Source organism: Nuphar pumila, chromosome 4, assembly GCF_984573655.1.
Source record: "Nuphar pumila chromosome 4, dmNupPumi1.hap1.1, whole genome shotgun sequence".
Lineage (NCBI taxonomy): Eukaryota > Viridiplantae > Streptophyta > Magnoliopsida > Nymphaeales > Nymphaeaceae > Nuphar > Nuphar pumila.
This window is the reverse complement of record NC_143252.1, coordinates 25,912,344-25,925,969: the sequence shown is the minus strand read 5'-3', so window position 1 is coordinate 25,925,969 and position 13,626 is coordinate 25,912,344. Positions and strand designations below refer to the sequence as shown.

The window sequence follows — 13,626 nt, the reverse complement described above, 5'->3', positions numbered from 1 at the left end:
ACTATGCTGTCACAACAAGAACACGGTATACATTGCAAGCAATCATACATTTCATGAGAGGACAAAACATATCGAAATGGATTACCACTACATTCATAAAGAAATCCTGAGGAATACCATCACATTGCCCTACGTTTCGTCTCAATATCAACTAGCAGATTTCTTCACCAAAACGCTCCCGTCGCCTAGATTTCACTTCCTACTTGTCAAACTCTCGGTTGTTCCACCATGAATTTGAGGGGGTGTTAAGATATATATATATATATATATATATATATATATATATATATATATATATATATATATATATATATATTAGTATATACATACATTGTAAACCGAAATACCTATCAAGGGTATTTTTATCTTTTTACTGTAATAGGCATCAGCCCATTAGGGGCTGACAACCTTTTTATTTTTATTTTTTTTTTTACTTTTTTTCGTTTTTTGTGTTTTTGGGGCAGCTCCAAAGTAGCTGTTGGAGCTGTATGACCGTTGGGAGCAGCCCAACAGACACTTTGGGCTGCTCCCTTGTGGTCCCATTTATTATAAATAGGCCCCAAGGCCTTGTATTGTTGTATCTCTCTCAAGAGAGGAATTCCATTCAATAACAAATATATTTGACCCTTGTGTGGATGTTGTGGCTTATTCAATCAAGTGTCCTACTTGATTGAAGCGTGTTCTTGCAAGTCCATAAGTGAAGTATTTTGGTTTTGATCAGTTTGATTACAGTTTGGGTATGTTTCTTGCTTTATGCTTTGTGTTATCTCTAAAAATGAACTTTTTGCATTAGTGATAATAGCGCTCTTAATTTCCCTCAAAAAAGATAATAGCGCTCTCAATCCAAATCTGTCATAATTTCTCAAAATGGGTAAAGATGTTTGCATTTGTTGTGTTTGGAGCATGGAAGATTTGTTGGTTTCATGGGTTTTATAGTGTCTTTTATGTACTTATGATATAGTGCTACCACTATAAGGTTGAATGCCTGGTGTTTTTGCTTTCCATTCACTTGAAACGTGCCTTGATGAGTTCTCATAATGGTGGGTCTCTAATAAATTTTCTAAAAGTTGCTTTTCAAGCCATATATTGGTCATTTATTAATTAATAGAAAGTGCATCTGTTATTTAGCTAAAAGCAGTTGTTTTCTTTTTCTTAATCAACCTGTTACAGCCTGGAGCAGTTTTTTGTTTACATGGAACATTTTATGTTTGATTTATGGCAGCCAGAAGAAATTGGAATATCAAGCCATGAGCACAATAAATATCCGACTGACCTAGCATTACTACAAGAAAAAGTTTCTCATGAGATGTTTGATGGAATCATCCGTGAAGTGGTAGAAGAAATTGGGGTTCCAGCATCTACTCTTGTATTGTTTTCCAAAGCTTAGTTGAATTTGATCTTTTGTCTCACATGATTAGCCATTTATTTAATTATATTACTTGTTCAAATGATTAACTGTTAGGTGTTTCCAACATTATCTTCCATGGAATTTCTTTTCTTTTGTTAACTTCTACTAAGCTCAATTTTCATTTGTTTTCTTGTTGTCATTTAGTTGATAATTCAGATCAGCTATTCTCTTGATAGTGAGGATGGTGCTGGTTCTATGTCATTTTGTTTAGACAGACTTGAGCATCGCCTAGATTTTCTGCAATTGATTATTTTATTCTAGCTCTACACTGTCAAGTCTTTATTTAAAGTCACCTTTGTAAACAAAAGGCTCAAAAGTTTTAGAGAAATTTAAAGAAGATGCGATAGAAGGTGAGAATAATCCATAATATATGCAAACTCTTGAACTATCACTCTAGGTGTGCAAGACAATTGTTATGGTTTTAAGCTTACTGCTAGAGTTTTGGCATAAAAGAAGCAATGATTGGATGTGGTTTTGGCTTACCAGATCTGACTAAACAGTGTTAGATTTGGTTGAATATTGAATAAAATCTGATCAAATTTGACATCCGTACTGGGTAGTATCCTCTACATGAAAATCAATGGATTCGACACATTTTCAGTGCATCTGATGCCACAAGTTTTTCAGATTATGATCGGATTTGGACTACCGTAATATCCTAGTCAAGGGAAGGAAAGAGAAAGAAATAAAAAAAAAGAATGAGAAAGAGGAAAAGATGAAGCTTGACATACAGACAAAGAAGAGGAAGAAAATGAAGGATAGAAGAATGGAAAAGGAGAAGAGAAAGATGGAAAAATAGTAAACAAGGGATCTATTAGAAATGAATTAAATGGTGGAAGAGAAACGGAATGTGGTGGAAACAAAAGGAATCAAAGAATGAAGGGACTAATGACCTAATTCATTGGTAAAGAAATATGATATGGCACTATGCTACTCGGGGCATGAGAAGGGGCTACTTTTGTGATGATATTTCTTGTTAAGATATATGTTTGGTTACCATTTTGATTGACTTCAAGCATTCATGGAGGAGGATTTTTTATGTAAAGGGAACTAGAAGCCTCTAGAAGCAAGAAAATTTTTGTCTACATAATTATTCAAGCAGACAAGGATTTGCATAATTTTCACGAGGTTTTTTTCCTGGGAAATAAGTGCTTCTTACATTGGAGGAAAATATGTAACAGACATCTTTTTCTGGAGCAAAATATGTAACAGACATCTTTTTCTGTCTACCACCACAAACAACTAATCATGATCTCTGTTTGTGAGGGGCAGGGCTTCGACTCCATGGTCATGTTGGAACTGCTAATGGCGATATAATCTAAGCTTCATTTGATTAACTATGCCGTCAGTCTCAAGAAAAGCATGTGTAACCAACAACTTGCTACCTAGTATGTGTAGGCTTTAAGAATACAAAATCCTGATTATAGTGATTTTTTTTATCATGTTGATATATCTTGTGCATGGTATGCATCACAAGGTTAAATTTCTAGAAGCTTCCAAGAGAGGATACTTGCAGTAGGAAATTCATTTTTTTTGACATGCTATGCAATAAGTTGCATATTCATATTTGGTATATAGACCTATGAAATGGTTATCATATTATCTTTTGGCCATGTCACGAAAGAATGCCATGTTTCATAGTGTGCATAAATGAGGGTTAAAGTGTACCTCTTATGTCTGAGATCGTGTGCTCTAAAATAGATGAAATTGAATTGCAAATGTTGTTCAACTGACAATAAGGCCGATGCATTATTTTGATGTTGGTACTGAGCAAAATGTCCTAGCGTGCACACATACACACACACATTTCTCTCTCTCTCTCTATATATATATATATATATCTATATCTATCTATCTATATATATATACATATATGAAATCATGCATGATTTGAATTTTAACTTTTTAGTTTTACTCCGTTACAACGATGTGGTTCTTGTATTCTTGACGAGTTGTTTGATTGCCACTTGTTTTCTTGGTTAATTGTTTAAATGCTCATTTGGTTACTATAAGTTTTACTTGTTAGTAACCTAGTTTTGCATTTTCTTTACACCACTTAAAAAATGTTGAATGGGCTACTCCTGAAATTGACGATCCATTTGTAAACAATAGCAGGTTTGAGATTAGGGATTGTTAGAAATCATGCCTCTTATATGTATCTTGTGTAATATGTTGATGTAATATTTGTTGTACCCAAAGGGTATTTTTGTACTTTTCCTCTTATTTCTAATGTGATATATATTGAAGAGAGGCATCCCAGCTAGGGTACGACCTCCTGTTTCTCTCCAAACCTTTTCCTTTCTTCTAATATTTGTGTGACAGGGCATGCAGGCCAAAGGGAAGTTGCAGTTTCTATATGGTATCAGGGCATGTCGAGGCAAGACTCGTCGGGTCGTGACTTTCTCCTTCTCCTTCTTCATATCGGCACCAGGTTGCCTAGGACCAGGTTTTCCTTATCTTTCTCAGATTCAGATCTGGTCACGCTAGACCAGATCTGCCTCTTCTTGCTGATTCCCTTCCTTCTACGATCCAGATCTGGTCACGTTAGACCAAATCCATCTTTCTTGGTCTGACTTTTTTTTCTTCAAAGCTGGTCACGTCAGACCAGATTTTATTCTTTTTTTATTGCATTCAATCAGATCCGGTCATAAAGATCGGATTGATTTCCTTTATTTTAAACCTTTGCTCGTTTTGTTCCAATCCTTCTATTTCAAAGTCAGCCTCTCTTGAATTCTTTAAACTCATCTCGATTTCTTTAAACTCTTCGCTTGTTCTATTCTCACCTTAAACCTATTTGAGTACTTTCAGAGATCTGAATCAGATCTTTTCTGGAATCAGATCTTCACTCTCTCAAACGTGAATATCTGAATCAGAATAGTCTTATCCCAATGTGAAACCCTCTCCTTCTTCCTCCTTTCACATTCCTTTTTTTTAGGGTTTCATATTAAATTTTGTCCCAACAAGGATCCTTTTTGTTTCTAGTTAAAATCAAAAGGTATTCACGTCCTCTCTCCATCCACATAATAATAATAAATTTTTTTTGTGTATAACCTTGATTTTTTAGTTCAGTTTAGTTTCAACGTGTTCATATTCTGAGTTTATTTTCAGTTTTGGGTCGTTATCCCATTTCAATTCACTTCCAATGGCTTATTCTCACTCCCTCACTTCATCCTTTCTCAACCAGCTTGTCTCTGAAAAATTAGATGAAATCAATTTCATAACCTGAAAAAAACAGATTATTCCATTTATCATCAGTCATGACCTGATGGACACCTCGATGGATCCACGGTAGCTCCTTTGGAATTCATGCCCGTTACAAAAGAAAAATCAAAGGAAAAGGAAAAGGAGAGCAAAAGATGGTGATTTCGATAAGATTGTCTACATTGAAAATCCTGATTATACTGTTTGGTTCAAAAATGACCAAATGGTTGTGGCATTCATTATGGCCACACTTTCTTGACAGGTCTTGTTGTGTACTCCCACAGGCGTAACAATAAACTTTGGGATGTTCTTCACAGATGGTCCGAGCATATTTCTACTCCTAGGGTATATCATCTCAAGTCCAAATTTGGGTCATTGAAGACAGGCAACAACAACATAGCAGACTTTCTGGATCGAGTGAAGTACATCACGGATCAGTTGGCAGCCATAGGGAGTCCCGTGACAGACGAAGATGTGTGTAGCCAGAGTCTTCGTAGGCTAGGTGATGACTATAATATCTTCAAAGCGATGTACATGGGCCTTGAGAAGAGATGTAACTTCGACAAGGTTAGGTCTATGCTTCTTAAGTTTGAATCAAATTTTGGCATCTCTTCCAAGAAAGAGGGTTCTCATCCCTGTCATGAAGTGATGATGGTTGCCACCTCAAATCGTGGACGGGGAAGAAGCCAAAATCAAACTGATAACATAAATGCAGGGATTCTTTCTAATCCTCATGTTCCCAATACGAATGAAAACCGCCAGAATGTTATGTGCCAGATGTGTGAAAAGCGGGGACATTCGTGTTCAAATTGTTATTGGAGATATGTTTCGCCGTATCGATGGTTGCCACCTCAAATCGTGGATGGGGAAGAAGCCAAAATCAAACTGATAACATAAATGCAGGGATTCTTTCTAATCCTCATGTTCCCAATACGAATGAAAACCGCCAGAATGTTACGTGCCAGATGTGTGAAAAGCAGGGACATTCGTGTTCAAATTGTTATTGGAGATATGTTTCGCCGTATCGGCCTCCCATGGTTACTTATCCAGCCCGTTTTCGTCAGTTTGCTCCACAGACCAGCGGAATGAAAAGCTAAAGAGGTCCCAGTCAAGCTCCTTTTAATGCAATCATAAGGCATAATCCTTCACTTCCTCCTGGCTACAATCAGGATATGGATTCCTTGAGTGTTTCTTTTTCTCAGCTTGGCATGCATGGCACTGGTAATCACTACGACCCTTCTTGGTCAGCAAGTGCTTATCAGCAGCCCACGACTCCTGTCAATCATCCATGGCATACTACTTTAGATCAGCCAGCCTCTTCTACTTCTCAAACTTCACAACCGAGTGCTTGGTTTCTCGATTCAAGTGTCGCACATCATGGCCCACGATTCCTGTCAATCATCCATGGCCCACTACTTCAGATCAGCCAGCCTTTTCTACTTCTCAAACTTCACAACCGAGTGCTTGGTTTCTCGATTCAAGTGTCACACATCATGTCACAGGTGAAGCAGGTAAACTCATAGGTCTTGTTCCCTGTCACGGTAATGAAAAAATGGTCACTGGTGAAGAAAAAGCACATTCCATTACCCATATTGAAACTGCCACTATTCACACTTTATATGGTCCCTTCTATCTCCCCAATACCTTTCTTGTTCCTAACATTAAGCGTAATCTTGTTTCTGTGTCTAAACTTGCTGATCAATCTAACTCATGTATTTCCTTATCTTCTTCTTTCATTTTTGTGAAGGACATTCATATGCAGCATAACCTCGTTGAAGGAAAGAGATGCAATGGGTTGTTTGTCCTCAATAAAGCTCTTGTTGGTCGTCCTCATATTCTAGTGTCGGATAAAGTTATCTTCAATAATGCTTTCTTACTATGACACAAGTGATTAGGTCACTGTAATTCTTTCTTTCTTGAAATTTTGTGTAATAAAGGACTTATTGTTAAAATATATGTGTGTGTGTGTATATATATATATATATATATATATATATATATATATATATATATATATATAATATACCTGATAGGGGTATTTTAGTCTTTTTACATAGTTGTTTCTAGAAACAACTATTTTAATTTAGGGAGATTCTTTTTATTTATTTTTTATTTTTAATATGCATTGGAGGTCCCAACATAGAGTCGTTGCCCCCCCCCCCCCCCAACAATCATAAATATGACCGTTGGGGGCTCCCAACGACTCCATGTGGGAGCCCCCAATGGCCTTCTACTTCTTCTTCTTCTTTGTGTATAAATAGGGGACTTCACCCCTTGTATTTGTTATGCCTTTCAAGGCTCTATCTAATAAATATTTCATTGTTTTTCATGCTTGTGTAGCCTTTTTAGGCTTTTGTATAGTCCCTTGTGGACTTCTTACTTGTATGCCTTAGTGCTTGTCCATTATTGGACTTTGTGAATGCTTGTGCATTCTTGAGTTATATTTGCACATACTTCCTTACACTTATTCCTTTAAAGAATAAGTCCCTTGTTCGTTCTGTGTCGTGTGTTCAGTGTCGAATTTGTAAGAGCCATGAGCTCCCTTTTGGTGTTTCTAATAAAGGGATTTCATTTTCACTTGAGTTAATTCATTCTGATGTTTAAGGTCTTATACCCATGATGTCTTTGTTCAGATCTCGTTTCTATGTCATTTGTATAGATGATTTTTCCTGTTATACTTGGATCTACTTTCTGAAAACAAACGACCAAGTATTACCTGTTTTTCAAAAATTCAAAACTCTTGTCCATGCTTTGCCATTAAACACACATGCTGATCATAATGTTGTCACACCTCTCAAAACAAGTGGGAATAAATCCAAGTCGTGTGCCTTTAGCTTTTATCCCCACACATATCATTGGCATAATCATAGAACTCTATAGGAAAGTGCTATTCCATCTCCTGATGATGATAAAGTTATTCATGATGCTCAGCCACATATTCTGCTCGAATCCATGTCTCCACCTACAACTGAATTTGTAGATGCCACTCCATCAAATCAGCACAGAAAGTCTGCCCGAATTAGACACCCACTGCAGCGATGGGTAAGTTATGATCCATTTTTTGCTGAATTTCATACTTTTGCTTCATCTATCGATTTTGGTCAAGAACCAAAATTTTATCATGAAGCTTGTCACCATCCTAAGTGGATTGAGGCCATGAATGAAGAGATTCCAGCTCTCCATGAGTGCGATACATGGAAAGTAGTACCTAGACCCGACAATAAGAATCTAGTTGGATGCCGATGGGTCTACAAAATTAAATATCAGGCTGATGGCAGCATTGAGCGATACAAAGCTAGACTAGTGGCAAAAGGGTATACTCAAGAACATGGGTTGGATTTTGATGAAATTTTTAGTTTCGTTGTTCGGATAGGTACTATTTGTGTAGTTCTATCTCTTGCCCACTATGTATGGATGAACTCTTAGTCAAATGGATGTGAAAAATGCATTTCTTCATGGCACATTGCATGAGAAAGTATACATGAAACACCCTCGTTACCCTGAGGCCGATTCCAAGACGACAATGCTTCCTTTAAGAAAAGCTATATATGCTTTGAAGCAAGCGTCTGGTGTGGTTTGAGACTTTTAGCGTCGTTGTTTGCTCTTTAGGCTTTATTCGAAGTTAGTGTGATTACTCCTTATTTGTTCATTCTGATCAATCTCATATTACTATCATTCTTGTATATGTGGATGATCTTGTTATTACGGGTAATGATCTAGGCAGAATTATGCGACTGAAATTGATGCTTAGGAAGCAGTTCCATATGAAAGATTTGGGTGTTATGCAGTACTTTTTTGGCATTGAAGTGGACCACAACAATAGTTCCCTCATTTTATCACAGCAAAAATATGCTCCGGACATTCTTTCTCATTTTGTCATGATAGAGTGTAAGCCGATCCTCACTCCCATTGCAGCTAGCATAAAATTGGTTGAAGATGATCTTCACGATCCATTGTTATCTCATCCAGAAAAGTTCAGAAGCCTTGTTTGAGCACTCCAATACCTTACCTTCACACGGTATGACTTGGTTTATGTCACCAACCAAGTCTCCCCATCTCAGTTATATGGAAGCAACTAAAAGGATCCTCCATTGTGTCAAGGGCACAGTCACTGATGGGCTTGTTTATAAAAGGTATTCTTCCAGATCTTCAGTTGGTTTGCCTCTGGGGGTTCTCGCCTACTCGGATGCAGATTGGGCAAGTGATCCTTCCTCCAGACGATCAGTTATATTGTCTTCCTATGTCAACACCTTGTTTCTTGGTCCAGTCGACGACAGAAGACAGTGGCACGATCTAGTACCGAGGTGAAGTATCGTGCCATGGCAGCAGTAACGGCAGAAGTGTTGTGGACTAGACATTTACTAGCTAGTCTTCGTCAAAGAATATCTCAATGTCTCCTCTATTGTGATAAGCTATTGTTAGTAATCCCGTGCAACATGGCAAGATGAAACATGTAGAGATCGATCAACATTTTGTCCGTGAAAAAGTTGAAAGGAGATACGTCCCGAGTTCCTTCGCGGTGAAGATCAAGTCACTGATCTTTTCACCAAGCCATTGTCCACTTTGCGCCACTAGTTCCTTAAGGGCAAACTGTCCATGGTTCTTCGCAACCCATGCCCAGTTTTAAGGGGGCTGTTGGAAATCATGCCTCATATATGTATCTTGTGTAATATGTTGCTGTAATATTTGTTGTACCCAAAGGGTACGTTTGTACTTTTCCTCTTATTTCTAATGTGATATATATTGAAGAGAGGCGTCCCAGCCAGGGTAGGACCTCTTGTTTCTCTCCAAACCTTTTCATTTCTTGTAATATTCGTGTGACAGGGCACGCAGGCCAAGGGAAGTTGCAGTTTCTACATAGATGACACAATCTGCCGAAGTAGCGGCTAGCACTATATCCAAGCTGGAGTTCCTCTGGGATTTAACTGATCCAAGCTAGATCCAAGATTAGCATGAGACCATTTCATAGATCTATATACCAAACATGAGTATGCAACTTATTGCATAGCATATCAAAAATTGAGTTTCTTACAGCAAGTATCCCCTCTTACTTGGAAACTTCTAGCAATTCAACTTTGTCATGCATGATATCATGCACAAGATATGTCAATATCTTGTTGTGATTTAAACTGTGTCATGTAGACACGCTTTAAGTACTATAATATAAAAGATTTGACAAGATAAAGGAAGGATACCCTTACAATGTCAAATTAAACGAACAGCAGTCAAGGATAGTTGATTTGTTTTAACTTTTAAATGACCAATTACACATGCCGCTTGAAGCAATAAAGTTGATACCACATGGCTGGTTTTCGGGAAGCACATTTTAAACTGGAAAGAGAACTATGGTCGTGGAATTCAAAACCAACTTCAATGCATTTGCAGAAGCTAGAATGAATAAAATATGTCAAGGAGTTAAGTTTCAGTATATTAGGTTTCGTTTTATATTGAATTATATCTTAGTATTTACTTAAATTTCTTATGCATCAATGTCTGAGCAAAAGAATCATGGATGTGGAATTCAAAACCAACTGCAATGCCATCACAAAAGCTAGAATGAATAAAATGTCGAGTTCAATTTCAGTATATTAGGCATCATTTTATATTGAATTATATCTTAGTATTTACTTAAACTTCTTATGCATCAATGTCTGAGCAAAAGAATCATGGATGTGGAATTCAAAACCAACTGCAATGCCATCACAAAAGCTAGAATGAATAAAATGTCGAGTTCAATTTCAGTATATTAGGCATCATTTTACATTGAATTATATCTTAGTATTTACTTAAACTTCTTATGCATCAATGTCTGAGCAAAAGAATCATGGATGTGGAATTCAAAACCAACTGCAATGCCATCACAAAAAGCTAAAATGAATAAAATATGTCAAGGAGTTCAGTTTCAAAGAGTCTTCAAAGAATTCATCATTAAGCATATGTTTTATTACTCGAGTAGTCTACCCTGGATAGTGTACATTATCTGAACATGATCAACTTTGATTAACTCACCAGTTTGTTTAATAATGTACTTCCATATGACCTAATTGCATACTCATTGGAGAAAATAAATGAAGAAAACTTTTAATCTGCAACATATTCAACAATCTTTTATTATCATTGAGTTTCTGTTTGGACTACAGCATAATGGGCTTGCACTTTCATCGTATTAGAGAAAATGCACTATTTTTTGGTGATTTTTGTCTTTGACTGTTTGATGTGAAACCCTGATCAAGAAATTATGCACTTTTAGAGATTTGAGTTTCCATCCCACAACATTTCTTTATTTCATGTGTTTATTATTATTTCCAAGTCTCGCTGATCATGTTATTTATATTCCCATAGTCTGATCCTGTCTTCATTGGCATCTCTCGAAGGGAGCTGAACGTTCGTCCTACAGCTTTTTTCTATGTGAAATGTGACATGGAGTCTGAGAAAGTAAATCAGCTTTATCATACTGCACAAGATGGCTTCGAGTCAACAGAGTTATATATGGTTTCAAAGGTGTCTGCTATGGAATTCCCATCTTCTTTTTCTTCCTGATTTGAGGCATGCCTGTTCTTAGTTGTCAAAAGCGGCCTAGGCAGGCTAGGCATAGGATTACTGCCTAGGCTTATGAGTGTTGTAGGGCCTTATTTTCCTGCCTAAGCCCCGCTTAGGTTGTCCCTGCCTAGGCTTTAGGGATATGGTTGTCATTTTTTTGTCTCTTTTCCTCTCGCTCCAAATGCTTTTTTTTTCTTATCTCCTTTTCTTCTTCTTTTCCTTTTCTTTTTCTTATTTTCTTCTTCTTCCTCCTCCTTTCACCCCTCTACCTTCTTTTTCTTCATCTTCCTCTTCTTTTTTCTTCCTTTCCCTTTTTCCTTTTTCCTTCTTTTTTCTCTTTTTCCTTCTTATTTTTTTCTTTTTTCTTCTTCCTCCTCTCACCGCTCCACTCTCTTTTTCTTCTTCCTGTTTCCCTTTTCTATTTTTTTCTTTACATGTATGCCCGGATATATATATATATATATATATATATATATATATATATATATATATATATATATATATATATATATATATATATATATATATATATACTGCACTCGTGGGTAAGGAAACCCCTAGTGAAAATTTTTAATGTTTGCTACCCTCATGGGTAAGGAACCCCTAGTGAAAAATCTAATATTTTATTTTTCTCTTTTTTTTGCACATCTGACCCTTCAGTTGTGATCTATATATGTAGTAGAAGCTGACCTTTGGATCATGTTTTTCTGATCCAGATGTCAGATTTTACGAGGGTTGAAAAATCAACGGCCTATGATGCACCAAATTTTCAAACCTCAAAAAATTTATTTTTATGCTAAAAAACTATGATCATGGGTCGATTCCTACTATTTTGACCATGCTAAACACATCCTTGAGGTCAGATTTGCTCAAAACAACTCCCCCCATGAATGGTAACCAAGGGTTCCTTACCGAGAAGGGTAGCAAATGCTATCCCTATATATATAAAATGTTTTATTTTCAATGTTATATAATTTTATGAATTTTGCAATATGTTACATTGAATTACACACTTATTTATAGTTACAGTCATATGTTTGTTACTAAAATTAACTATTTATTGTAATATTTATGTTTTTGTTGATGATTTACTTTTTTTGTCCCGCTTAGACAAACTAGTCCTTTTAGAGGTCTTTCGCCTAGTTTCCAACTAGCGCTTTTGACAAAATAGTGTTTGTTTGATAAATTCATTAAATGTATTAGTATGTCCTTGTGGCAGGATGATTTGGAGAAGCAGTCTTTGAGAATGCCAGGCTGCCATCGTGGAGGATTTGCATTGTATGACTTGATGGTTAAAGCTGCAGAAAAATCACCACGATAAAGGCTGTTAGATGACTGTTTTAATTGACTGAAATTACTTGTTCTCATACTTAACATAGTTGTCTCCATTGATTATGGTGCACCATTGCCATGCTTTATATGTACACATTGAAATATGTCTTTATCATCTGATGAAAATGACAATTATGTAATTAACTGTAGCAAGTGATTTAATAGTGTTCTTGTCCCCCCGCCCCCCGCGGTGGTGATACTAGAAAACTAGGAATACTCTCCACTTTTCCTTTTTTTTTTTTTGTTTCTTCCCTCCCCGTATCCACCGTATAGTCATTATTCTTTTGGCTACTAGACATTTGTTTGGCTACGTCCATTTTTGGAGTCATTTGTATCGCCTATTTAAGCTAGCTGGATTCTGAATCACGATTAGCTTTTTCCATGAGTTTGAATTCGAATCTGAATCCAATTTTGGTTGGATTCAATAATTCCTACATCCGAACCAAATCTGACCTGTTTGTGCTCTACCTCTTTGATGCTACCGTGCTATGTACGAGTCAAATGCTCTCATGTTCATAGGGGTCCAAATGCATCACATGGATACACACTCTTATCAGAAGCCGATATATTGTTGTCTTGCATGAATCTTAAAGGAAGCTGAATGTGTTTTTGAATCAGATTCATACTTATATCGATTGTTTTTCTGGTTTTGGAATAACATTTCTATATGACCTAAAACAAATTCAATCAATTTGCACTCATACACATCACATACTTGTTTTGAACCTGTTTTTACCGAATACAATAGTATAATATAAAATTTGGAAACCGATCAAATCTATTTGTTTGGTTTTATTCTGGATTTGATTTACTGAATAAAATATGTATTTGGATTCAAATCAGCATGATCTACATAGAAATGTGTGGATTTCAATTAAGCAAATATTTGACCAAGTTCATAAATATTCTACTATTTTTGAAGTTCACATAGAAATGTGTGGATTTCAATTAAGCAAGTCAAAGAGATACGAAAATAAGAGGGCACAAATTTTGGCATGTGAATTTTCTTACGTCTGCATGCTTGTTGAATCATATATAAAGTTATTTTTGTTCAAGTTTTTTTTTCTCATTTATTTATAAAAGAACCCAAATCTTTTTGCATTTAGAACTCTCAACATTCTCATAAAATTGCTGTGATTCACGTG

At 36.3% G+C, this 13,626-nt stretch overlaps 1 protein-coding gene across 9 annotated transcripts in view; it reads left to right on the top strand.

Moving 5' to 3' along the window:
* NUDT9 (nudix hydrolase homolog 9) overlaps positions 1-12,630 on the top strand; it is a 74,072-nt gene extending 61,442 nt beyond the window's left edge. For 7 of the 9 annotated variants that reach the window (XM_090002759.1, XM_090002755.1, XM_090002762.1 and 4 more), the window contains 3 exons: positions 1,223-1,366; positions 10,952-11,110; positions 12,369-12,630. In XM_090002759.1, the coding sequence (XP_089858885.1) occupies positions 1,223-1,366; positions 10,952-11,110; positions 12,369-12,470 (405 nt within the window). In that variant the 3' untranslated portion in view covers positions 12,471-12,630. The remainder of the gene's footprint in view (positions 1-1,222; positions 1,367-10,951; positions 11,111-12,368) is intronic. The other 2 variants (XR_016431344.1, XM_090002761.1) reach the window with 2 other exon arrangements.
* The last annotated feature ends 996 nt before the right edge of the window (positions 12,631-13,626 follow it).